The 27267-nt window shown below is 48.5% G+C and overlaps 2 protein-coding genes across 2 annotated transcripts in view; one reads left to right on the top strand and one right to left on the bottom strand.

Annotated features, from left to right (window-relative positions):
- PLEKHO2 (pleckstrin homology domain containing O2) lies at positions 1-26100 on the bottom strand. The gene is made up of 6 exons (XM_058033691.1): positions 26023-26100; positions 21920-22072; positions 15573-15689; positions 8633-8737; positions 6702-6800; positions 1-4459 (listed from the first exon to the last, which is right to left on the bottom strand). The coding sequence occupies exons 1-6, from the start codon at positions 26029-26031 to the stop codon at positions 3221-3223; spliced, it is 1722 nt and encodes a 573-aa protein (XP_057889674.1). The 5' UTR covers positions 26032-26100; the 3' UTR covers positions 1-3220.
- PCSK6 (proprotein convertase subtilisin/kexin type 6) overlaps positions 26100-27267 on the top strand; it is a 49495-nt gene continuing 48327 nt past the window's right edge. Inside the window, exon 1 of the mRNA XM_058033649.1 lies at positions 26100-26447. Within this exon, the coding sequence (XP_057889632.1) occupies positions 26100-26447 (348 nt within the window). The remainder of the gene's footprint in view (positions 26448-27267) is intronic.

Below are 27267 nucleotides of genomic sequence, written 5' to 3'. Positions count from 1 at the left end.
TTTCTAAAAGGAGGTTTTATTGCCAAATCTCAAAGCTCTTTACAAAGAGGAGACAAAGTGCTGCCTTTCCACGGGCTGCAGCAGCTGCTTTTCAGATCGTCATCCACACTTGCTCACTTGCAAACTCACTTCCTTCCTGTCACAGACATGTAAACTGGTGGCACAGCCCAAAACACAGACTCACACTCAGCACTCCAAGCCCAGAGGGTTTTCAGGCACAAAGCCCCCTAGCCTTAGTGCAGCCAGGAATTAGATGCAAATTTAAATGCATGTTTAAAGGAAGATTAAAAAAAAAAGTGCATGGTGGCAGGATGTACACTGAAGATGGGAGTTGCCATAGAAGGCTGGATGGTTTAGGATGAAACTGCTAAATCTATTAGAAAAAATAGTTAAAACCAAGAGTCTCTACCATAGTATTTGCAGCAGTAAAGTTACTGGGTGATACAGAGATTCCACTTAAGTTATACCTATTTACAAGACATTATACAAATCTAGTGAGATCTGTTAGTACAGCATACAGCATACACAGTAATTAGCTGTAGGTTGAAAAAATTATTTAATTTGCCCATTTCCTAACAGGTAAAGCGTATTTATCTGTTAGGACTCCTACTGATGGCTATTCAGTAAAATGTCAGACATTTATTCATTAGAATATTGAGTATAATATAAAAATATGCAGTAGATATAAGCACATCCTGTAGGTTTGGCTGTAACAGAGAGGGACGTCTGGGTATTTTCACCAGCACTTTGCCAGACAAGTATCCACAGAACACACTGCCACAAGAAAACACTGGAGAGAGCAAAAGCATTTGTGTATACATTAGGGGACTGAGCTACCCCATAAGCTGTTGTCATTCTCCTGGATTTCAGTGCCAGGCTTCGATTTGCCTGTCCTGAAGTTTAGGATTGGCTTCAGCTTTGGGATATGAACCTGTTCCCAGAGTTTGCCCTGGTTTGTGTATACTCCTGTTAGTGTGAACTGGGTTTTCCCCCATCTATGTATTGTTACAGAACTGCATCTTGCAAAAGCCTGCCTGCTCTCTGGAGCTGGTGTCCCTCCACTTCCAGTGCACACCAGGTTCTGACAGCTCACATTCATACCACACAGTGTTCGGTAAACAAAAGTGCACATGCAGAAAAATACATTTAGATAGCAGATAGGCACTGAATATTGTCTGTGTTCTTAGCCCTTGTCCTAAGTGTGTCTGGAAAGGTGAATGTGACCCAGAGTTCACATTGAACCCATGGCAGTAAATGGCACAGGTCCAGAGTTTGCTTCAGGCTGTGTGCCTCAGGGTGGGCTTAGGACACTGGAAACTTCTTGCCTCAAAGCAAAGCTTTTTGGCACCTGAGCCCTGAGTGTTTGACCATGTAGAACTTTCCATGTGACAGAATAACAAGTGAACTCTCGTACAACATCTGTGTCTGTCTTGAGAGGGGGACTCACTACCAAAACCAAGGCTAGTTTAATCAAAAGAGGCAGAAGCATCAGTTATGGTCACTATCTGTCTTGTTGGCTCAAGGTGGTAGAAACCAGGGTATTTGGAAGCCCAAAGCCAACCTTTCTGTGCTCAAACCTGAAGTACCTATGCCTAGCCTAAGAGGAGGCTCAAAGGAAATTTTACTGCTGCTGTGGTTGGTGTTTGCAGCCCCCTGCAGACTTGTGGGACCTGGGAAATGAGGAGAAAAAGAAATGGATGAGCTAAGAACAAAGTGCTGGAAAATGGGAGAAAAGAGTTTAGGTAGCACGTTGCTCCTTAAAACCAGACTGGGAAGATTGCCATTTTCCATGTTTCCAGAGCCTGGCTCAAGCAGAGGAGAAGCCCTCTGGGCTGTCACACAATTCTCCTCAGAGCAAGGAGACAGAACAGGGGAGAGGGCCCAGCTCGGGTATGGGGCTACACAGTAGCAGTGCAAAGACTTTGCATTTTGTCACTGCTGGAATCACTGAAGGCCACAGGAACTGTGGTGGACAGGGGAGACTGTGGGAATCGTGCTGGAGCCTTCTGCAATGCCTTCCTCAGATCCTTCCATGGCAATGCATTTTTATTTTCATATACTTCAGCCATTGGGACCAGCCCCAAAGTTTTGTGTGCAAAATGCCTTTCCCTCCACGTGTGTAAATTGGAGAGATCTGGGCCAAACCATGGCTCAGGCTGGCCAGGACACAGCAGGTAGAGATGTGCTCAGTGGGAGTCATCCAGACCCACTGCCTGATGTGCATGCTCCTGTCAGTTACATCCCAAGACAACACTAAGGGAACACACATCCCCAAAGCTGCTTTTTGACAGCTCTCCTAGGAAGCTCCTGGGGATCTCCTGGACATAAGTTCTCCAAATGCCTGGCTATTGCTTGTAACAATGCTGAGGGAATTCAGATAGGTACGTTCCTCAATAATAAATGTGTTGTCTTGGTAGAAGACACTTTCACAGGCCAGGTGTAATCTCAATTTCCCTATTAATGAAAGAGGAACAATCAATACTTGGCTGGCAATGATGCTTTGAGACTCGTGTTCACTCACACAGTGCTTAGCACACCCAAAGCACTGCAGAGCCAGCCTCAAAGTGCCTTCATACAGCTGCTCCACATCAGGGACACTACTTGGAGTCAGGAATTGGCCAGTTTGGTTTGCCTCTCTGTGTGGTCACTTTTTAACTGTGGATGTGGTTTTATGAGGATCTTTGGAGAAGATTAAACCGTTTATCTTTACATTCCTAGATGTCACTGGGCCAGGTGGTCTGGGAAACCATGCCAGCAAGTGAACAAACACTGACTACATTTATCCCTAAATGATTTAACTGGGAAAACCAGATAGGTGCCAGTGTAATCTGGTATTTGCTTGCCTGGAAATACAGAGAGACAGGGGCTTTTGCTAGAATAGCCATTCTGCTCCTTTCAAAAAATCTGGCTTGGTCTGCTTGCCAGTAATTTTTAAGGCCTGATCCATTGAAAGGACTTTGGACAGAATCCTTAAGGAGCATTCACATTTTTGAAACTGTTCACTGTCCTGTAACCTTCTGCTGTGCTAAGAGGATTAGAACCAGACTGGTATGTACAACATGAAGAAAGAAAGATGCTATAACTGAAAGCTCAATTCCGTCCCACAAACATGGTGTGTGCACAGCAAAACACCATCTTTAAACACTGGCCTAGCAATGGTACAAATCATAAATGCAAATGTTTAGCTTTGATTTTGGGAAAGAAGTCTCTGCAAAGTGTGTCAGGGAGCACTTCTCCTATAAAGAGTCACTAGATCCTTTTGCTTTTCTTTCTGTTTCTGTGTTCCTTCTTTTTTCAGTTCTCCAAGACCTTTAATTTCTTGCAAAACTTGTGAAGCTTGCCGAAGCTGTTCCACTGCCTCGTTGAGCAACGTCTCTGCCACCACTGGGGGTCCATTCCCCTCCTGGGCCTGTTCCAAACCTTCACGTAAAACCTTCTGCAGAAGCTTTTCTGCTTTTTCCCTTTCATTAGCAACTTTCTCCTCCATTTTAGCTATGCATTGATGGGAATCCTTTGGGAAACCTTGGCCTGGAAGTGCTCTCTGTTTGTTTTTGGAATCAGAGAGCAAGTCTCCCAGAGAAGAACAGCGAAGTTTGAGAACTGAAGTGTTTTCTGTAGAATCTTTCTTCTCAATAGTTGCTTTTGCACCCTCATGGTCTGTTTCTGTAGCTAAGGAAGACTCTGTCTCTTCTGCTGAAGTTTGCTGTTCCTTCTCAGCTGCGGTCCTCCCATTTCCTTCTTCTGTTTCAGCTGTTGGGGATGTGAACTCTGCTACCTCGCTGGCTGTGATCCCATTCACTGGGGGCTTGGAGCTGCCAGAGTCCTGCTCCTCCCAGCCCCCAGCTTCCAGGTCACCATGGCTGGAGTTCTCTGTGGCAAGCATTTTCTCTGGCAAAACCTTAGGAGGAACAGGAGGCTTTGAAACATCTGTAGCAGCAATCTCAGCCGGGTTGTCTTTGCCATCATCTCCTGATGATTCCAAGTCTTCTGTCTTTTTAGGTTCAATGGTTGGTTGGTCCCAAGCTACTTTCAGCTTGTCTGGCACGCTCTTAGGAAGTGGAATTGGAGCTTTTGATATAACCCTGTTGCTGACCTCAACGAGGTTCTCCTCGTTCTCCTCACTTGGCTCTTGGGATTCTTCCATGTCCTCCTCTGGAATTCCAGAGTCCTCCTCCTTGGTATTTACACTGTCCTTTGATTTGATGTTTTCCTTAAGCTTCTTATCTGGAGGCAGCGGAGGAGACAGAGGTTTTTTATGCTCCTGGTCAGGAACATCGTTCTCTGCCTCCTGGTTTTCTTTGATGCCAGTGGGTTTTGTGGGTGGCATAGGGGGCTTTGGAGTTTCTTTTTGAGGTGGTTCATTGTCACTTTCATTGACAGTAGAGCCAAAGGTTGGTGGTCCATTGTCTACTATATCCAGATCTAGTCGCAGGATACCATCTGATGTACACTTGGCAGCCTGAAAAACAAGGGAGAAAGTTTTCAATTTCTATCACTGATTCTATGTTTCATCCTTTAACTTCAAGTTAAAGTGCAAAACCCTTGCAACCAGCATGGCAAGCAAAGGGTTGCTGCTTCAAGCTGAGAGAGTTGGGGCTTTTCAGCCAGGAGAAGAGAAGGCTTCAGGGAGACCTTAAAGCCCCTTCCAGTGCCTAAAGGGGGCTTCCAAGAGAGCTGGAGAGGGATTTTTCACATGGTCATAGAGTGATGGGACATGGGGGAATGGCCTTAGGCAGAAAGAGGACAGATTTAGATTAGATATTCAGAAGAAATTCTTCACTATAAGGGTGGTGAGGCCCTGGCACAGGTTACACAGAGAGGCTGTGGATTCCCCATCCCTGGAGTGTTCAAGGCCAGGCTGGAAGGGGCTCTAAGTAACCCAGTCTAGTGAAAGGCTCTTTGCCCTTGCAGATGATTTTTAAGGTCCCTTCTAACCCAGCCCTTGATTCTAAGAAAAGTGCAGAACTTATTTTAATACTGCTTTTGAAAAGACTGTCTTAAAGTCTGTACCACAATAACCTAATTTCTTGGTTTTCCTGTGGGTGCTAAGCTCTGTCTTTTTATTCTTTGTCCTGTGGTAGTGGGATCCCTGTACCCCCTTCATTTACAATGTGCCCCCCCCAAGGCTCATTTTCTGCTTTTGAGCTTGTCATAAACCAAGGTGGTCTTTAGATCACTTGGCCAGGGATTGTAATCCTGTTGCCTTCTGCTTGTTTCCTCTAACCCAGTGTCATCCTGGCCTGACCAGGGCCAAGCCTCAGCTGGTTAAGCCTCCTTCAAACCACAGGCTCTGTGAAAATCTTACTAGTAGGGAGGTTTTCCTAAAAAGGATGGACTTAGCAAAGACACTGCAGTGTGTAAGCTCAGTGCCCCACAGGGAGAACCGCAGTGACAGTTCCTGTGTGAGGGAACCCAAAACCACACAGAGGCAGAGCTGCAGCCAGGGCCAGGCTCCTGCAATGCAGAAACTTTAGTTAAAGCCTCTCTCTGCCTTTCCAGCCCAGCAGAGAGACAGAGGCAAGCTGCATCCTGGCAGCTTGGCCCTGACCCATTCTCACCTGGCCTGCTATGAACACTGAAAATCCATGTTCATGCCATTTCCTTCATGAATCTGCAGCCAGCAGCCATGATACACATCTTTCTGCAGGCTCTATCCCCTCATTCCTGCTGCTGAATTTGTAAGTCAGTTTTCCCTGATTTTGGCTGAGGGTGAGACATCTTAGAGGTATTAACCTCAGGGTTATCTTGTGAAAATAGTGATCTGAGCAGGGAAGAGAGATGTTTTTATTGCCTAGGGAAGGGCTCCCCACCTTACTGAACCCGTATTAGGCAAGAGAATCCACAGTTCATTGTTGCTGTGACTTTTGTCATGTTTTCTTCTGCGGTTTTCTGGAGGATGGGAATCTATGATTCATTCTCATGCATTTCTCTGGGAGAGACACTCTCCCTCCATTTCTATGCAAAGTAAAAAGTCTCAGGGTATCTCATTTTCTGCACAAGGGTCATCTGAGTGTTGTGCAGGCACATAAGTCAGGGTCTTGGAAGTCTGAAGAAAGAAGGTTTGATTTAAAAACCTTCCCTTGCTTGTGATTAACGCTCTGCTAAAATATCAATCTGTCTGTAGAAACTTCTTCATAAATCACAGGAATCAAACATTAGTAAGAACCTCTCCCCTGGAAATGAAATGCAGGTTTGTGGTTTTTTTCTTTTTTTTTTTCAAGTGACAGACCCAGAAAATCAGTTAAAAGTAGAGACAGGTTAGTCTATAAAACTGCCTGGGAGAATAATGTAGGGAAGGGCTTGTAAGCTTGAAAGCTCGTCCGCTTTCTCCAGTTAGCTTAATAAAAATACAGCTTCTCCCCATGGACCATGCAGTTCTTCTACCTTTACACCACTGTGGCTGCAAAATTATCACATCTTTGAAAATAAATATAGGAGCTTCAGTCTCTAATGGCTCTGACCAGAAGGTGAAGCAGCTTATGAGTTATGAAAAGTTAATATATGGTAACGTGCTGCAGCAGATAGAGATCTATGGGAACCTGGAGCTTCATTAGAGAGGTGCTGGCACAGTCTTTCCTGCAGGAAGTTGTTTCCCTGTCAGCTGTCTCTGGGGTTCCCCTGGGGTTTGGTATCTGTGTGGAAGGAGCAGCTCTCAGTGATCCCAGCTGGTGGGATGGGTCACTCCATCAGGGTGCACTCACCTCCTTTAGGTGACTTCTCGTGGGGGGCCGACGTCCGTGGGACACCTTCACCCTGTCCCGAGTCACGTGGTCCAAGGAGAGGCTCTCGTCCACTTTCACCTTGAGCAGGGGGAAGAGGAGGAAAACAAAAAAGGAAGAGGGTCATTAATTTCTCAGGACATGTCCATAAAGTTGTCACTGTCACACATGAAATGCTGAAGCACTTCACCTCTAGAATTTACCTCAGAGCTCAGTTACAGCCTGCCCGCAAAGCCCTGCACATATGTGATGGATATCTAAGGTCTCAGAGGTTTGCAATGGCTAAACTTATCTCCACCTAAGAGGCAGGGAAAAAAGGACACAAGGAGCTTTGTCCTCACTGCACCCTGTGCTTGGACCAGCTCCTGCACATGGCAGAACACAGCCCCAGAACTGCTGTTTCCATCTTAGAGGTGAAAGCTCATTAATAACCGTGACCTGACTGTGAACTGTATCAGCAGCACTTTGTTTCAGCCCTTCCCTTCCACAGCTCTAATGACTGCAGGATGCTGAGGAGAAGGTGTGAGCAGTGACCTGGATTAATTGCAGATCCAGCTGAATTAACAAATTTATTTCCTGCAATCAGATGAGAAATGCACTGCCTCACACTCCTAAGGAGGGAAGTCCAAGTGCCCTGACAGGTATTTCTCTGTGCTGGCTCTATGACCATCCACCCACATGGATGGCCAAGGGCTGGAGTCTGCTCCCCATGGAGGGGCAGCACCAGTGACCAGAAACATCTGTGTGTCCTTGGTACCACAAGTTTGTACAATAGGAAAGCTGGTGAGGGTGAAATAGGGATTTAAAGAGAAATTATGGCAGAGTGGTTTTACAGCTCCTTCAGGATAATCCAAGTGAGCTGAGGGCTTGACCCATTACCCTGTGCCTGGCCTGTGTGGAAACATTTTAAATCTGAGGTTTGATCCTTACTGGAATGATTGAGAATTAGAGGCTGGATCCCTCTGTAAGGAGGATAACCCCATTTCACAGGGCAGGGAGGTGATCTGAGATCCCACCTAGCTGTGCTGCTGAAGGGTGTGCAGAGTTCACTGACCACTGTACTGAATAAAAGCAAAGCCCAACTTCTCAGAGTTTACACCTCTAGCACTGTATCTACACAAGTTAGCCCTTTTCTCAGAACTTTTACTCATTGCTTTGGTTTCCTTTGCTAAACAGTTTTGCTGATTTCCTTGTCTCTCCTTACCCTGCTCATTTTCTCTTGTGTCATTTCCATGGTGGTGGTTGTGTTAATTTCCTGTCAGTTACGGAAAGAACTGCAGAAGAGATGCTGCTTCCTTGGTTTAGCTCAGGGCTGATTTATAAACTAAGACAGAGCAGGACAAGGTTAAACAGGCTCTAGGTTGTGCAATTTTCATCCTCCCCTCCGTACAGCAGGATGGGAGGAGAATTTGAAAGTGCAGGTGTGCTGGGGCCAGCCGAGAGGCAGGCAGGTTTGGCCAGGACCATGGAGTAACTTTCCACCAGACTTCTCTCCAGACTGCAGGCGGAATAGCTGGGGGACTGAGTCACTTCAGACCTTTCCAGTCCTGAAGACTGGGCTGCATCCTAACCAAGTGCCTCCATTTCCAGGCTGCTTGGTGCTGAGGACCATGGCAGTGTGGGGAAGATGAGTCCCTCCAGGCTGCATCCCAGCTCTACACAACTCAGCGCTGCAGCTGCTTCTCTGCACCAGCTGCTTCCATTGGGAGAGGGAGACTCACAGAAATCCGGATCCCAAGCTCTGAAGGGAAGGAACCTGCCCTACCTTGCACACCACGTTCTCTTTCCCTGGACCATGGCTGGCATGCAGGAAGGAGGAGAACAAGAGTTCAGGCAAGTTCTGCTTTTAGCTCAAGGAGTCATGGATGAAAACAGACACAGAAACATAGGAGTTTGAAAACTGTTTCTCTTACCTCATCAAATACTTTGTTTTTGCCTCTATTGATCCCTTCATTAAGAGCTTTTATCCACGATTCCTTTTCTTCCAAAGTTGGAGCTTGAAATTTGATATCATGAACCTGCAAGAGCAGAGAGAGAATTTCTGCCTGAGCATTCCTTGTCAGGACCAGAGATACCTCTGAATCACTTCAGTTTCTATATAACATGCACTTCTAGCCTGTGTTTAAACGACAGATTCCTTTGTGCTTTGGCATAGCTCCCATGAACAGCATTTTGTTATGCTGGACAGCTTTTTGTTGTAGTTTTATTTTGGTAACTACTAAAGTAGTAAAAACGTAAGTTTCTCCTTTCTGCAAAACACTTGGAATAGCTCTTGGAGCATCAGTGAGTTGTACAGCAAATGGTCACACTGCACAGAGTCAGACTGAAAGTCCAAGTCCTACTGGCTGGTTCAGATGAAGTAAAATATGTTATCTCCCACTTCCCCCAGAATACCAGGAATGGGAAGGCTGCACACAGTGGGCTCTGCCTGCTTCTCTGTTCCTGTGGCTCTGCAGAACAGAACTGATACTGGAATGTGGGGCACTGACACTGGCTGCTCTAACCCTGACCCAGCTGGGCACAGACACAATGAGGCGTAAGAGCAATGTAAGTGCAAAAATTCACCATATCTTTTTCTGTTTGCAAAGGAAATCCAGCAGTGAACATGCAGACAGGCACTCTCTGGGGTCTGAAGAGCTGCCCCAAGAAGAAGGGAAGAGCTGGTCATCTAAGAGGGAACTGGCAAGAAGTATGGGTCACAAATAAGGAGGGAGAATGGGTGATTCTATGGCCTGTCCTCCAGCCAGCCAGCTCTTCCCTTCCTCCAGGACAACCCCATGGCTTTGCTCAGTGTTTCCAGTCTCTCCTTGCCCACAGCAGTGACAGTAGGCAGGGTGTTATTTAATTCACTGCAGTTTCCTCTGAGCACCTCACCAGTATTATGTAGCTGTGTCCCAGAGTACACTCCAGGTGAGAGAAATATCATCTTCACCCTACAGGTGGCTCCATGGCAGACCAGCTGGGATCCAAACAGCTCCATGTGGTGCCCTCATCCACACTGCACAGGCACACAGGAATACTCCTGTGCTAAAGGACACCAGCAACATTGCAAATGAAGCAATGAAAAGTCAGACACTCCCATTGTTTCCGGGCTGCAGGGATGTCAGCCTGCTGTGTGTGCTCCTCCCAGCACCATCCCTAACAACAGGGTGGCATTTCTTACTCAGTTATTCCATCATGTGTTTTATCCTCCTGGGTCAATATGGCTTATTGATTTCACTCTGCTCCAGCCCTGCCCTGAAAACAGAATTACTGATTCCCCTGACAGTCTTTTTTCTTTCCTGCTTATCACTACAGTATCTAGGGGGCTTCACAAATTCCTTTTCAGGGCAACTGAAATTATCCACCTCTTCCAGGTGGAGAAATGAACTACAGAGAGGCTTGCTCAAAACACAGCCTCATGGGGGTTTTGCCTGGAACAGCTTTTTGGGGTATTTAACATCCTTATAGGTACTCTGCACTTTCCTATTGCCTTCAAGAGCAGTTGTAGCCTCAGCCTTTTTGTAAATGAGGCCCCACATTCCAAAATCACAGCAGCGTCTATATAAAACAGGGACTATATTAAATGAGGGGGACAAAGCTAATGGTGACTGACAGACGAGTGCTCTTAGCAGCTCCCTGTTCATGGCACAACAAAGCAGCAACTGTTCTGGGTCTCAGCAACTTCTGAAGGGACCATCAGAAATTCTGCAGAACTAAAGCCTGATCTCCTTACACCCACTCTTGCTGTTAGAAACCAACTGTTCTTCCTTTCTGTATTTATTTCTCGTGTCAGTGCCATGGATTTACATCACAGCTTCCAAGTGCCAGACACTCACAACCATCACGGCAAGCAGGGAGTTAAGGAATAATTTGGGGAAAGATTCTTTATTTGATCAGTTTGCACGTAAGGTGACGGGACCACATGCCTTCCTGAGAGCTCAGAGGGGAGGTTAGGGCCTGACCCACAGCCCTCTGGAAAAAGAGCCCTTTGTCTGGGATGCAGAAGAGCCACTCTAACCAGGGACTGTAAGGGAAGGCAAAGCTCCAAAACAGAGCCACGGCCAGATTTTGTTTTAGTCCGAGCTGGCCTGGTTTTGTGTGTGCTTAAAAACTTTTTTTGTTTGAAAACGATTTTGCCCCAAAGCTTTGTGATTATAAAAGCTTATGAGAAAGCTCTACTTGTGAGCAGCTGAGCTGCTGCACTGCCTGGCAAAGACCTGGCAGCCTGCACCAGGGTTTAGAAATCTCCGTACACGTTGTTCAGGGGAAGGATTCCTGCCTCACTTCAAGCTTCCTCTTCCAGTGCCACTTTCTGTGCCTCATTCCAAATAAAGCTTCCCAGTCTGTGACTAAGCACTGGTGTCAGCAACTCTGTGGCAGAGCAGAGAGAACCTCAGGGGGGTGGTTCCTCGTTAATGAGAAGCTGAGATGTCCCTCTGGCATGCAACCCTTTGCCATCAAATCAGATCCAGTAGATGGAGAGAGAAAGGGACTCATGGTGGCAGCAGAAGGGGCTGGGTGAGGGAGGATGAGCAGCACAGTGGGACCCACAGGGCAGTGGGGGCAGTGCCAGCCCTGCTTGCCAGCTCCCTGGGGCTGTGACACAGAGGGGCAGGTTCCTTCCAGTACCCAGGTATATTAGAAATTTTTTCTCTCCATTTTACAACACATCCACAGACACCAAGACAGAGTCAGGCTGCTGAGGCTCCAAGGCTCGTGCTCAGGCTGCTGCCAGCCACAGCCTTTTGCTGCCTGGCAGTCCCTGCTCTGCCTGCATCCATCTGTGGCTCCTGTCCTCAGCCAAGCCACTGGGGGAAGGAAGCTCACCCTAACCAGGATGGGAGCTCTCTGTAAAGCAGGAAGCTGCAGAGGAGAGGCAGGAAGAAGCTGGTCTCAGTCCTGCCTATCACAGGGACTCTGCACAGTACTCTGAGACTCCCAGGCTCTCAGCAAACAAGGAACAAATTAATTTCTCTTGTCTGTACCTTTACTCATTTGAATATTTACAGATATCAGCAGATGCATCTAAAGATGGGTATTTCCTACAAAACATTAAGTAGAGTCTGCTCTCCAGCAGGAATTTAAGGCAGAGTCAGTGACGCCAATATGAGAGGGCAGCAGGCAGGGTAACACATTTGCACTCCTTCTTGCTAAGCCAGCTGAGACTGAGTCATGCCATAAACAACAGGCTGATGTGCCAGGAAAAGCTGTCATGGCCAAACCTAGTGACCATTGTAAGCCATGAATGCAGGCTACACAATTTACTGACAGTTCCTCAGAGCACAGCACAGCTCCTGCTGAATCACTGCTGAGACCTCAGGCAGGAGAGCTCCCACAGGGATCACTGTCTGTGACAGCAGCGGGCACCAGCTCCCTCCCTGCTCCCTGTCCTCCCTGAGACATCAGTCTTCTCCAGCACTGACAGCCTGGTGGCAATGCCAAGCCTGCTTTCCAGGAAAGAGAAGTGTTCCTGGGGTCAGTCTGCTGTACCTGTGCTAAGTGATTTAACAGACAAGCTCTGAAGAGCTTGTAGCTGCAGTTTAAGACTGTCACCAACACTTCTCTGCTGAGCAGTTCTGCAGATGTGCTGTAGAGGCAGGTGACACAAACCGGTGCTTGGTCCTTATCTGTTTCAGAGCAAAGCCTGGTGGGGCTGGGCTAAACTGAACTGTGAATTGCCTGTGAACTGCTGGGGGGATGTGTTCCCTTCTGATGACTTTTGGTACAGGGTGATCACCTCCATCAGAAGCTGCAGCAGAGCTGGGTCATAACATCTCAACTACCATGAGTGCAGCAGAGCCTATCTGCCAGATGGGAGGTCATTTCTTGCCTTCTTCTACATGACTTTGTCAGGTTATATATCAAGAAGGGGAAAGGAGAAGACAAGGGACTCCCTGCCTATGACAGAGAGGTTGGAACTAGGTGATCTTTAAAGTCCCTTTCAACCCAAACCATTCCATGTTTCTATGAGATGACTGTCAGAGGATTCTGGTGCTTTTCTGTAGCTGAACCAAGAGCTACATCACCCCTGGGAATAATGCAGCATCTCTGCCAGACTGGCAGGCCCCAGGAGCAGACTCCCCCAAACCTCACTGCATTCTACTGCAGCTCTCAGGCTGGGCCCCTGGTGAAGGCAGTTCCAGGTACCTGAAAAACTGATTGAGGGAAAAATAAGCAGTGGAAGTTTCCATCCCTGACCACAGGTGTGAGGAGCTGCAGGACTTGTTGGTGGGCTCTTTCCTTACTACCACCCTCTTCCCAATATTAATACTTCCCTGCAGCTGAAGCTTTTCAGATCCACTGAACACCAGACGTGCCAATCTTGGCAATTTTCAGAGTTTACACCAAGCATCATTTACACTGCTTTTCTGCATTGTGACTAGTACATTTTAAAGTCTCCAGGCCAAGGCTACTGCCCTTTCTTAGAAGCCCAGCGCTCTGCATCCAAAAGTTTTCACTTAATTGCTGTGGATGGAATGAAGCATTTGAGATTTCTAAGCAGAACAGGGCTTTTGCACACTGCCAGCTTCCTTCACTGAAGAATTGAAGCTCAGGGGGCAGTGCTTTCTTTCAGTTCCATACCAGTGCAGGCGAGTGACATGCTCATATTGTCACAGCTCAACAAAAATGTCATCCTTGTCAACAGGCCAAGCAGAATCTGGGGTACATTCATCAACGACCAGTGTTTTGCAGACAACTTATTTATTCAGGTGCAACTTCAGCTGCAGAGTAGTTTTAACTGACTGATTCATCTCTGCTCAAAAATATCCCATCCAAGATTAAAACTGGGATTCCCCTGCAACTAAACTGGGCTCCCTGTATTCAAGATTTGTGCACTGAAACAGAAATGGCCTTTCCTAGCTTGTTGCTAAGTCCCTCAAACTCATTCCTCACCATTATGCTCCAGAGAGAGGGTGAAAAGAAAAAAACCTTAGCAAGATGTGGCAGGGTTTGGCAAGCTGGCTCTCAGGGTGATTTTAAAGTGTGGATGGCAGCAAGCCTCCCAAATGGAAAATGTTTAACTGATATACATCGCCACAGCTGTGTATTTCAAAACAGAAGAAGGACAGTTGTGTACGTTGGCCTCCTAATTGAAGCCTGTGCTAACATCTGCCAAAGTATGTTGTGTGTCAACACCCTCACCAGATTCCCAGCCAAAAGAAGGGCGGGAGGGGAGCCACAAACAGGGGACTTTTCATTTATAAAAGCCCTTCCTTTCACCAAAAGAGCCTTATAAAAAGTACCCTCTATCTAGGTCTCCATTGAATCAGTGGCATGAAAAACAGGGTAGCTGTAAACTTGCCAGCATGCCAAAAGGATGAAGTTACCCTTTTGGGCACAGTTTGGGCATATTTTTCTCATAGCAAGAAATGAAAGGTTTGGGAACAGGTCTCACACCCTGTATTGATTCATGGAGCAGTGCAGAGACATATGCAGCTATTACACAATTCTCTCTCAGTAACACACTGGCAGATAATACCTGTTCCTACCGTGCTGCCCCTCTCTGAGCACAAAGGGTATTATTGGCCTCCCTGGGAATAGGTGGACACTCAGAATCACAGAATCCTAGAATTATTTGAGTTGGAAGAGAAAAACCATCCAGTTCCAGCCCTCCTGCCATGGGCAGGGACACCTTCCAATATTACAGGTTGCTCTACGCCCTGTCCAACCTGGTCTTGGACACTTCCAGGGATGGGGCAGCCACAGCTGCTCTGAGCAGCCTGTGCCAGGGCCTCCTCACCCTTGCAGGGAAGAATTTCTTCCTAATGTATTCTGGGATCCAGTGCTCTGGGGGAGCTCACTAGCCCAGGGTTCTGGGGCAGGAAAGTCCTTGTTTTGTTGTTTTGAATGAAGTTTAGCACAATGGTGCTCTGAACTCAGCTGGGGTCTTATTATATGTGTAAACACTAAGTGACTGGAGTGAAAGAATAAGCAACAGTGACAACAAGGACTAAACAATCTCCATTTATTTAAACAAAATGGAGATGGGGGAATGCAGCAACTTGGTATTTGTGTCTGTTCATGTTCTTATGGAAATGAATGTGTTTTGTCCCTCACAACTTCTCAGATTTGCATGGGGAGATTTAGTAAGAACTCTAAGGCCAAAAAAATCACATTGAAATTACAAGGCAAAGTGTGATACCCCAAAGCAACAATGAAGAATTCTAGCCCATAAAGATGCTGAAATGGATGGCATGCAAGTAGGAGCTAAGAAGAACATCAAAAGATGTGTAGTGATGATGACTATAGATAGGAAGTAAAGCAGGATGTCCTTGCATACACCCTGTGCTCAGATGGATGTATAGTCACTTTGCAATGCCAGCCTGGTTTTTAGCTTCTGGATCTAACCAGATGCTGTGCAGGATGCTACAGATGTAGGGTTTCATGAATTCTGCAAAATAAATCTTTTCTCCTAGGAACTGTTTGGCTGCAAATAAATTTGCACTGGAGTTTCTCAGATCAATGGTTCTAACTCCAGGAACTGTCTCAGTACATGGATTGGAATTTTTGATTCCGCTGGACTTGGGCAAAGCTGCAGCATCCACGGGTGTTCAGAAGACATGGAGGAACCATAGGGAATGATCTAAGAAGTACAACTTAGGGAGTACTGGAAGAAAAAAAATGCTAAGGCAGGAAAAAAAATCAAGAGGAAAAGGTCGAGCTGCAGGAAGATGCTTTCCCCACAACAAGAAAGAAATCTACATGACAGTGGCTTTCCTTCTTACACACTGTACACCCTTCACAGCTACAGGTCAGTCTTCCAGCTGCCAAGGAGCTCAGTCTCAGAGCTTTTCATCTGCTCTGGGCACAGCTGGCTGGAACTCACTTGGGAGTTAGCAAACTCGAGGGTGATGAGAAAGGCAATCCTACCTTCTTACCCGGGGAGCGGATTAAAATGAAACGATTTTTCCTTTTTAGTAGTGCACGCAGCTCCTGGCACTTGTCATAACTCTCCAGTTCCACCGTTTCTATGCACTTCTGTTCATCCTGCAGAGAGGGAATGAAACATTACTATGAAAAGGAGACATTGAAATCAATCATAGACCATCAAATTCTGCATTTCTTCCCTTTGCAACTGTCTAAAAGCTCTTCTGCCTTAAAAATAACCTGCATGCAGCCAGAAAGCCCCATAAATCAGGCTGGCATCTCATTAAGAAAATACTCTGGTCTTTAAGCTACAGGCCTAGTGGTCCACAGTGGCTGAGCAAATAACAGGTTGGGGACAGTAACACCAGCTTCTGTCATTTCTGTTCGCCTCATCCAGGCATCTGCAGCCAGAAGTGACACTACCTCCATCCCACAATGAAAGGAGGAGATGTGATTCTGCTTCTTCACAGGGAAGATGACACAAGCATCACGATGGTCCAAGCAGCCCCCTCAGGAAGCCTGAGCCAGAGCAGGGGTGAGAGGAGAGCCCTGCTGCCACACTGAGCTGGGGCAGACTGGTCCTCACATCACAAAGGCCAGCAGGAGCCATGTGTGATGGACACAGTCCTCTTGCAGCCACACTCTGAGCTGTCAAAACGCTTAGGATTGGAAATACAGCCCTGTACAGCCGGCAAAACTGTCTGGGCCAGCATCTCAGTGGGGAATATTTATCTCTGGAGTATCTCCACTGATGACTGCCGGCCGCGATCTTGGCTCATTTCTCCCAGCAACATAACTAAAATTCCACACGTGGTGCGTGGCTCAGTTCAGCTGCAGAGCACCATCCCTAATAGGAATTGCAGCGTAACACTGGGCAGATAATATTCTTCATGTCTCAGTAGCCCAGCAGAGACCAAAGCTCCCTTTTGCTAAGCACAAATGAGCAGTGAGAATCTCAGAGCAGTTCTTGCCAGTGAAGTGCTACAGTCAGCATGGCTCATGAACCTCTCCAGTACCATCCTGAATTAAAATCGCTGGCCATAACCACCCCCAGCTCAGGCTCTGCTCCCAGGGCAGCTCCTTGTGCCTGTATGAGTTTGTATTTAGCAATTCCTGTAGTGGAGACGGGGGTGTGGGATGAGGAAACATGTCATAGCCAGGAAGCTGCTGCGTGGCTGGAGGCAGGGAATGGAGAGTTCAGAGGGAAGTGGGCTGCGGGGAATTTCCTCCCTTTACCACTTGACATTTAAGTCGCTGTGCAGAACTCAGCCTGCGTTTCAGTTTTTTTAACCCTCCTATCTGGGGATGGGGGCCCGGCAGAGCTGATGGCAGTACTCACAGCAAGTCCTGAGCCACCAAGGGATGTCTGGATCTAATTTAGGTTTATTATTTTAATGACATTACTGTTTATTTCATTTAACACTGAGTAGGTGAATGTGAACTGGGAAAAGGCACACTAGGAGGAGGAGATGAATCCTGCCCAAACCTAAAACCCAGCCGATAAAATCCTGCTGACGCTACCGGGCCCTTTGAAGGCTCCTGCTGCAATCCTGGTATGCAATGTCACTGCAAAAGGACAGGGATGGAAATAATAACCCCTCTGCGGCCAAGAAATGACAGAGGAGGGTGAGGTCAGGAATACATGCCTCGGGGATGGGTGATCTCATCCTGGCCTTCGGAGCACGACCGCCCACGTTACAGCCCTGCGCACGGCCGGTGCAGCTCCCAGCTCCTTCCCCTCCTTCCCTGGGCTCAGGATGCAGAGAGCTCAGCAGTGCTCTGAGCTGACACCAGCCCCAAGCCTCCTGCCCACCCTCCCTGCTCTCAAGAGCAGCTCTGTCCCCAGCAGAGCCGATGTCACCCTTCCTGTCCATGCCATCCATCCTGCCTCTTGGACAGGAACTCTTCCCTGCGCAAGCCATGTGCCACATCCTAACGGCTGTGGAACACCAAGCTGGGGAACAAGGGGACTTGGCAGGGTGGAAAGGTGTGGTTTTGCTGTGAGATTGCCTCTTGCCTTCCAGCTGCCTGTCTTCTCCCTGGGGAGGCTTTGGGGACTGTGACCTGGCCATGGAACAAGGGCAGAGAGGATGGGGACATGCAGGATGCTGTCTCCCAGAGACACCTTGACTGTTCAAGCTGTGGTTCCTTCATCTCAGGGACCTGAACTTTTCAAGTGAGTTATCCTCTTCAGGGAAAGCAGGGAAGAAAGCAGCCAGAGAAATATAAAAACTCCATGTATGAGGCAAAGGAAAAGCATCTGAGTTCAGGGAGCAGCAGAATGGGGCTTTTGTCTATGTTTTACCCTTGGCAAGCAGCCATCCCTGCTCTGTGAGCCTACCTGGGTCACAAAGAGATCCTTTATGTCTGTCCTGCAACACTAAGATAAAGAACGAAAGACCTGACCCTGACACAGGTCCCCAGGTCCCTTCAGCCTCCTGGGACCTGGAGGACACTCAGCACCATGCAGGGACAAGGTCACTTCCAGACACTGCCCTGACACATGCTCTGGAGAAGCTCAATCGTGGTACAGAACCCTTACATTCATGATTTAATGCAGAGAAACTATTCCATTAACTCTTCATGAGCATGTCCTGTGACAAACATATCTGTGTCTATCGGCTTGGCCCTTAAGAAGAAAGTTACTGAACAACTGGACATATTAATGCATATGCTTAACTGAAGAATCACACTTGGTAAACAATTTCCTTAATGAAAAGTTTATAAAAAGGTGGGGGGGAAAGACTCCCTGAAATTTTTATTTATAAGAAGGTGTAATTCCCAGCAAAAACCTCCTCATTGACTCAGGGGCTGAGACCTTCCATTCAGTGTAAAATGTCTGAAATAATAATTTCTTTCTCTATTTGAGGCTCTCAAAGTGTTTTAACAAATCAGTTTTGGGTATACCTTGCAATTACTTTATCAGGGGCAAAATGCAGATGTTAAATGTCCAACTGTTGAATGCCAAGTGGATTCTCTGGTCTCTAGAATCTAGTAGGATTTTTCCCTGTCAAATAAGACACTTACAAAGAAACCCTAAAACAAGAAGAAAACAGGTCTAAACACTAGCTGCACTGTTTAGGGGGTAAAAAAATCCAAACTCAAGACTTTCTAATCCATGAAGTAATAATATTGATCTGTCTAGTCACCCTACATTGCATTGCCTGGTCTTCAGGCAAAAAAACCAAAAACAACTCTGTAGGTTTTTTTTAATGCAAGAATATGCAGAGACAAGAAGACAAGAAACCCCACTAGAAAACAACCCACTTGCTTCTATGCAGACCTGCACAGCATTTCTTGGGATCCGATTTCTTGGCACTTGCATCAGTGCCTCCTTTCCTGACATTTGGGTATGGAATATACGAACATATTGCTTAATTGCAAGGGTACAGATGCAGGCTGCTGTAGATATGCAGGCACAGCAGAGAATTAGAAATCCATCTCCCTTCATTCCCCATCCTCTGAAAGAAACCTGAAGCCCCGTGGGATGACTTTCACCCCATCTGCTCCAGGTAACACAATAGGCATTTGCCATTTGCCTTCAGGAGGTGGCTCTGCTTTAAACCAAACCCAAAGCCTGACTAGCAGATGCAACTTGGGGAACACGTTCCCAGGGCAGGTCAGGGAATCAATCTCCAGCACATTCCAGGAGATTGCTACTGATGATGATATATGGTATCTGTGTGCTGCTCAGACTGTACTTTCCAGCAACACTGTACAATGTTCTTGTCTGTATCTATCTGGTGTTGGCAGTCCCCTCTGCTCTTGTTTTGCACCTAAACCTCAGCTACACGTGCAGCCAGGCTCATGCAACTGCACCAACAAGGCGGCCTGCATAGGAAACAACAGCTAAAGGCAACATTAGCAGCCCTTTGTGAAGGGGTGGGCACGGGAGGGACTGAGAAAAGCACACTGAGTCCAAGGCACCACTCAGTTCCTGGAAATCTGATGGGCTCAGACCAGCTGAAAGGCTCAGCCTCCAAACCTGCCTGCCCACATGGCAGCTGACCCCCCGTTTAACCCATCCAAGTCTAATTCAGGATAAATATGAAGAGATGCCTTTTATTCCTGTTGCCTGAGGTTTTATCTCCTTTCCTTTTCAGCAAGCACAGAACAACCCCATTTGTAAGTGTTTCAGTCTGAGGATGGTCTGAATGCTGTGTTCTTTTCCAGGGTCACACAGAGCAGATATGTGGAGATGGTCCAGTGGGAAAAATGGCACCTTGAACTCCAGAAATGCAAACCACCATAGCACACTGCACCACAGGCTCTGCCTAGACATCAACCCTTCCCATCTCAAAAACTTAGTTCACCATTTGTAAGATAGAGACAGCCACACTGCCCTGATCACATTAAAGGAAGATAAATACAGTAATAAACATGAACTGCCTCAATTCTGTTGCAACAAGACCCCTCCTGAGTGCAGAAAATTGCCATTTCCTTTGGTTTCCCTGTAGTAAGTCTGCACAATCACATGTTATCCTATTGTGCTACCAGATAATTTTGCAGCAATTTCCTCTCCTAAGACATCTGACTTCACTGTAAGCCAGTTTAATAGCCTATAGATATTAACATGATCCCTTATTTACAATAATGGGACCTTGCAGCTACTGTAGCTTACAGATGCAATTTATTACAGGATGTTACCACAATCCGCAGGCTACCAGAAAATATTATTCCTGGTTGTTACAAATGCCATTTTCCTTCTTGAGATAATAAAATAACCCTTTAAATGATTGGGATTTTTTTCCTTCTTCTGAATGTCTGTGAAAATTAATCTTACTTTAAAAGCCTCCTTTTCCCTTGTGGTAATGAGAGCCTCAATGTATCTTGTTTTTAAAGGCATGCCCTTTTAAAAAAAACCTACGTCATGTTTATAGATTTTGAATCTTCGAGTTCCTGAAGCTTCAGCTGGAGTCAACAGGTGTCCAGGGCACTGGGAACTGATCTACAGAGAGTCAACAGTTTGCAGGACCAGGCTGCATCCCTCTGGGTAAGAGAATTCCCCCTTGCTTTTCCTGCCTTCTGAACTGCTCATCACCTGACATTGACTTCTCCTGTCATTATTTTTGCACTCTTCATGACATTTCACAGCTAAGAACAAATGACACCAGAAAGCTTTGGGATTTGGGAAGAGCAGGAGTGTTCAGCTTAAGGGAAGAGGCAGTATCCTTTAACCTAAATAGTTTATAACAAATCTTCTTTATTAGGCAAGAGTATGTTTTTAAAAAAGAGAACCGAACTCACTGTCAGTCCTTTGTTCCTGAAACCACCACAGCAATGCAGCTGCTGAAACATTTCCCCATTCCTCTTCCCTTGATACACTGCACATGAAGGTTTACATGATTTTGCTTTTATATCATCCTGATGCCCACACATGACCCAGATCCTCCTGGGCCTGACACCTCACAAACACGTGGCCTTGTGCAGACCACAGTCCCCCACCCAGCTGCACACACAGGCCACCACAGGGCTTTGACCTACCCACCCCTCATCTCACACCCCTCTTGGTTGTAGCTTGTGCTCTGCACTGTAATTTCTAACTTTTGGGGCAAACTCTGCTCTTGCAGAAGCTGCTTCCAGCCCAGGAACAAGGGCTTGACTCAGGACAAAGCCACCTTTGCATCCTGGCAGGAGCAGCCCTGCACTTTTCATTCTTCTTGCCTGAAAATGCAGGACAGATTCAGCTTGGCTCTTACTCCTCATTTGTCTGGAAACAGCTCAAAGTGTGGCCATGAACTCAAGGCATGCAGTTTATCTAGGGAAGTCCAGAACAAGGCTCCCAGGGGTCCTTTGCTCAGAACTGGCTCAAGTAAAGGGAAAAGATGAGCCAAATCCAGTCTGTCTGTGCTTAAGGAGGACAGCAAGCACTCACAATCTCACTCTGCATCCTTCAGTGGCTAAAAGAAACCCTGAGGAGTCAGGCTGGCAACAATCTGAGCTGCTTGAGGGGCGCCAAACAGCTGCAGGGTTGCCTGCCATCCCCTCAAGTGGCAGGTGGGAAGTCAGCCTGCTATAATCACTTTTATCCTTCAAAAGCCAAAACCTCATTGCACATATCCTGCTTCCGCCCAAAGCTTCACTCTGTTCACCTTCTCACAGGATGTCCTGCCCCCCTTGTTGTATTTTGGCAAAGGCTCTGTCAAAATATTCAGTGGCTAAAATATTTATAATATATAATATATTTGCAGCTGCTGTCTCTTTTACAGAGTTTACTCTTCCTGGAGATATCTGGAGAAGTCCTTTTGGAAGGAATGGGCTGGAGGGAAGAGTAAAAAACACAGGGACATGGCTGTGTCCCCGGGGGCCTGCTCCTGCCCCTCATTCAAGGCCATTAGCTGTGACCATACCTCATCCTCGTAGACCATGAGCTGTGTTTTCCTCAGCTGGATGTAACGATCCTTCCACAGCCCCAGGAGCCCCCCGCTGCTTTTCTTAATCCAGCCATATTTCTCTGCAGTTGGAGCACCCTTGGGTTTCTCTGAGACCTCCTCCTTTGTATCCTGCAAGGACAGAAGGCATAAGGAGTTTCCATCATCAGAAAGGCAGCCCAGAGAAGATTTTGGCACCCACCAATTGCGGTCCCTCCCCACCACATCACAACGGGAGACTGGCATCTTCCAGAGGAAAACTCAACCAGCTCTCACAGGACTGGTAAGTGGGCACAGACCCCAGCCATCCCTGTAGACACTGTTGGGAGGGCAACAAGTCCACCTTGCTCCTCTGCTCCCCCAGGGGCTCTGCTTCCCTCTCTGGGGAGGTACTCCTTGCTCACTCGTGCACCAAGTGCACCTTGAAAAAGAGCAGATTCCTCTCCTCTTTGCTCCTCCAGCTTTCTGATGAATCCCAGCACGATGGATTCTGCTGGCATCAGTAGCAACACTCATATTTTAGTCCAAGGCCACTTCTGCAAGCTCCTCTTCTAGGTGTCTCTGCTTAGTCACCATCCCCAAACCAACTCCTGTGGGCAAATCCACAGCATGAGGGACAGGGCTTCACTATATCCACGTTAAAACGTTCCCAGCAGGTAAAAGATGAAAGCTTTCCTCCTCTCCAGTGCACTGGAAGAGCCTTTGCAAAGGCTGGATCCCTGCACCCCTCCCTTGGAGCACCCTGCTGCTCCCCACACCCCATGGACCCCTCAGTAAGCCTCTTTCCCTGGAGCAAGGCAAGAGGAATCCCTTGCTGAGCCAAATCCCCTTACACAATCACCTCACCAACCTTGTGATTTGTCAGGAGAGGCCAAGCCCAAATCCTCCAACCCCTCCCAGGGACCCCACTGTCCCCCAGACTCGGTTTTCTCCATGTCCCCACATGTAATAGCAGCAATCCTGCTGCAGAGAGCTGGCACACAAACAGAAGATGTGTGACAAGAGAGCCCCAAACACCCCAAAGTGGCCCTCACTGCACAAACGGGACTGGCTGGAGCTCAGACATCTTGTTTCATAACATGAGAAAATCCCAAATGCATGGAACACAGTCAGAGCTGGATACTCCCACAGCCAGGACAGAGCAAGTGTGTATGGACAAGCTTAAAAAATTTGGAGGAGAGCCTTGTTAACGAATCTGTTTTCATGCACCAAACTCCCACTGAACACACCCTTGGACAGCAGCTTTCACCAGGGTAAGCTCTTATTCCAAAGAGGGAGCTTGCACCCATAAAAAGAAGAAAAACAGCTTAAAAACCCCGTGCACCCACATTTATTCTGACCTCCACTAAGATCTAGAAGGGGCTGGGCTTTCCTGGTAGGCTCAGGTGCAGACTGGGAACAAGAAACTCAAATAAACTGTGTTTCATCTAAAAGAAAACTCGGCTGAAACCTGCAACAACCTCGGTGCCTTCTGAAGAAGCTATTTCAGTTCTACTGAGCTGTATCTGAAATGGCCACAATAGAGGATGACTGAGCATCAAAAAGTTTTCCGGGAAATGGAGGAACTACATAGGGTGGGTTTTTTTTAAACTTGACTTTTTAGGTTGCCAGGAAGTTGTATTCAGTTGAGATCTGCCACTTCAGCAAACATCAATTCCTGCACAAATACAGACCTGCTGGTTTCCTGATCGAGAACCCTTTTGATGTCATTTTTAGATAATTGGGCATGGACTTTAACCTCCCTCGTAGCACTTGTGCATGGATGTTGCTGTATGAAGAGTTTATTCAAGTGAGTCCAGACCAACAACTGCTAAAATGTTTTCATCTTTTAAGGCTTTTTTTTTTGCTTGGCAGGTGAATTTTTGCTGGGCTTTTTTTTCCCCACCTGGCAGAAAGGCTGAAGTCACATGGTAAATATGTCTATCCATGCTCTGCTCCGCAGAGCAAAAACTACACTGGTTTTAAAATAAAAGTACTGCCTGTGAAAACACAGCACCTAACATCTACCCCTGAAAAACAACCTGCCCAGCAGAGCTGGGGCTCATGTTGGCACCTCTGTACAAGGCACAGCGGGGCAGAGCTGGTTTGGGGTCTGGCTCCCCCTCACACATACCCAGCACATCCCACAAGGGGGGCAGGTGCTGTAATCCCTGACCTGCAGCTTAAGGACATTAAAAACCCAGATCATTCAACTGCAAACTTTGTTCCTGCAAAAGCAAGAAGAGTCTCGGAGATGGTGCCTGACATTTTTGCAATTTTTTTTTTGCCAGCCCTGCCCCAAACTGGCAGCAGGGGAATTGTGTCCATCCTGTGTCCCCTGCCTGCAATTCCACAATTAAAAGACATGAGCTCCTGTTGTTAACTCAGCTATATATGAGCATTCCACAAGAAATTCAGATATCCTTCCTGGGATATTCTTGGGCTGGATTCATTCTTGTGGTAATTCCATGAGAAGGAGCCCTCTGACATCAGCCAAGTGAGCCAGTGTAAATGAAGGAAGAACCAAGTTATCCCAATGCTGGCTCAGGCCAAAGGCATCGCTCCCAAAACCAACCCAAAGGAGCCATTTTTGCATTAGAGGTGAAACACAAGTTCCACTCCTTCAGCTTGGTTTAGCCTCACATTTTGCAGCTCAGCAGAGAACCCAAATCAGACAAGATGGCTTTTTATTTAACAACTAGGCAGTCAACTCCCCTGCCCTGTATTTTATGGGCCCACAAACCCACATAATCTTCACGTCTTCCAACAAAACAAACCCCCAAGAGTTGAATAACAGTGGTGCTTTTAAAGTTACACAGATCACAGAAGTGCCTCAGCCAGTTACATCAACTTCATTTCAATCAAGCATCTCACTATCATACACTCCTTTCTACCAAGGTGCTGATGAACAACTCCCAGGAGACAACCTGCATCCCTACACGTCCACTCTTTTTCTCCCTTTCCATGTTATCTCCCAAACCTTGCTGTTATTAGCACTTGCACTTCTCCCCAGGCTGCTGGAGCAGAACAGATTGTATCGCTGGAAGTGAACTGCTCAGATGCACGTGGAACTTGGGGAACTGCCTCTGACACCCCTTCTACAAGCAATCCTTGGAGGATTCATGGATCACTAAAGAAGAGAAGCCCGTGAGAGGGCCAGCCAATGCTGGGGTAAGTGTGAAGCCCCTTTGGCCGGCAGCCACCAGCTGGAAGCAGTTTCTCTGCTGTGGATTAATTTCATGGATGCCAGCGGATAATAACAACTCTCAGTCACTACCAACTTGGGCTGCTTTGCCGTCTCCCTGCTGTTTTAAAAGAGCTTTCATTCTTGCCACAGAATGTTGGGAGCTGAAATAAGGGGGTGTGAGGGGGGAGAGACAAGCCACAGCGACAGGGATCGCATGTACCAGACAGAGCCTGAAGTCCGTCCTACCGGGATCTTTCTTTGTGCATGAGCAGCAAAACCTCATCCAAGGAAAGGAAGCAGGAATAATTGCGTGGCCAGACGAGGGGAGAAAGCGACCTGTTTAACTTGCCAAAAAATTTGTGGCATCTTAATCAATTCTCAGAGGGATGGATTATTGGGGTGTCTGATCCCATGGACATGAAAACCGTGTGCAGAAGAAGCACCACTGCCCTTCTCCGAGTTAAACCCGTCCCAAACAGAAAGGAGGAGCGGAACAGAAGTGGGGAAGTCTGGAGGTGCGTAGCCATGGCCAAGCTGGCGATTCGACCCAGGCCCGGCTCCAGCGGGGCAGGACAACACGCCAGCGGAGTCACTCGGGGTGGCCCAGCACGCGTGGAGCCAGCCCGGCAGCCCCTCCCGGCCGGCCCCACCATCCCGAGGGCTCCGGGATGCGCTGCCGGGGCTCTGCCCGAGCCGCTCCGGGGCTGCCGGGCACGGGGAACCCCCGCCCCGCGGTCTCGCTCGCCGTGCCCCGGGCGCAGCGGGGCCGGGATGTCCCAGAGCGGCGAACACCCGAACACGCCCCGAGGTGCCCGGGCGGTCCCCGTGCCCCGGCAGGCGCTTCTCCCGCCCGGCCCGGGGTCCCCCTCCCTGTCCCGGGTGCCCCCGCTGCCCGTCCCGCTCCGGCCGCACTCACCGGCTCCATGGCTCCTCCCGCCCGCTCAGGGGCTCGGCCGCCGCCCCGCTGCCCCGCTGGGCTCCGGGCGGACGGGCATGCCGGGCGGGCCGGGGCTGCCGGCCCGGGCCCCGCCGCTCTCCCTCGGCAACAACTTCTCGGGGAGCCGGAGCCGCGGCAGCAGCAGCACCGCCGGGTTTCCGGCGGCTCCGGCGCTGCCAGCGAGGAGGCGGGGATGCCCCCGCCGCCGGCCCCGGCCCCGCCGCCGCCTGGCCCGGCCCCCCCGCCTGGCCCGGCCCCGGCCCCGGCCCCCCCGCCGCCGGCAGGGTGGGAGCCCCGGGACGGGCTGGGACCGAGCCCGGGAGAGGGGGATGAGCGGCGTCCGTGCGGTCAGACGGCGGCTGCGGGGTGGGACGTGGACCCTGGGGTGGGACATGGACCCCGGCGTGGGCAGAATAGCCAGGGATGACAGGATAACCGGAGCGGGACATGGTGCTCGGGGTAGGAGAGATCCCCGGGGTCGGATAGGGTCATCGGGGATCAGGGAAAACCCCCGTGGTGAGACAATGTCTGTGAAATCGAAGGATCCTTGAAATTGGAGGATCCCTGAAATCAGAAGGCCCCCCATCCTGTGTCTGTTGGGGTCCCCAGGGTCCAATAGGATCCCCGGGGTTAGGCAGGGTCCCCGGGGTCACATACAGATCCTGGGGTCAGGCAGGGTCCCCAGGGATCAGGCTAGACCCCGTGGTAGGGGAGCCTGAAATCAGCAGATCCCACAGGTCAGGGGGTCCCTGGTGTCTCTCACGGTGCCCTGGGATCAGAAAGGTTCCCATGAGGTCAGGCCAGACCCCTGTAGTAAGACAGTGCCTGAAATCAGAGTCCTCATGGTCAGGCAGGGGTGAGGCAGGGTCTGGGGTGGCACACTGTCCCTGGGGCTGGGGTCAGGACAGGCCCCAGGAGCAGCAGGACAGGGCACAGCCTGGAGAGAGGCGAGGGATTGCCCCTCCATGGAGCCAGCATGGAGCAATGGCCGGGGCTCAGGTGTGTGCAGCCACGTGGCTCCCTCAGCCACAGCAGTGGCTCCAGGCCACAGTGTGGTCTCTGGACAGTGGATTTTGGCAGAGAGGTGATGCCCCAAGGAAAACAGCTGGGGAATGGTCTTTGGTAGCAGAAGTGGTTAACACTAGTCATGCTTAGAGCTATTGTTCTCCACTGGAATTCAGCTTTGCAGACTTCTGCAGCTATTTCAGGCCTGCTGGAGGGCTC

This window comes from Melospiza georgiana, chromosome 13, assembly GCF_028018845.1.
Source record: "Melospiza georgiana isolate bMelGeo1 chromosome 13, bMelGeo1.pri, whole genome shotgun sequence".
NCBI lineage: Eukaryota > Metazoa > Chordata > Aves > Passeriformes > Passerellidae > Melospiza > Melospiza georgiana.
This window is presented reverse-complemented; position numbering and strand designations above follow the sequence as displayed.

Coding starts and splice junctions, on each gene's coding strand:
- PLEKHO2 (XM_058033691.1), bottom strand. Junction 15,690..21,919: donor TCATGGTCTACGAGGATGAG/GTATGGTCACAG, acceptor CCCTCTCTGCAG/GATGAACAGAAGTGCATAGA. Junction 4,460..6,701: donor CGAGAAGTCACCTAAAGGAG/GTGAGTGCACCC, acceptor CTTGTTTTTCAG/GCTGCCAAGTGTACATCAGA.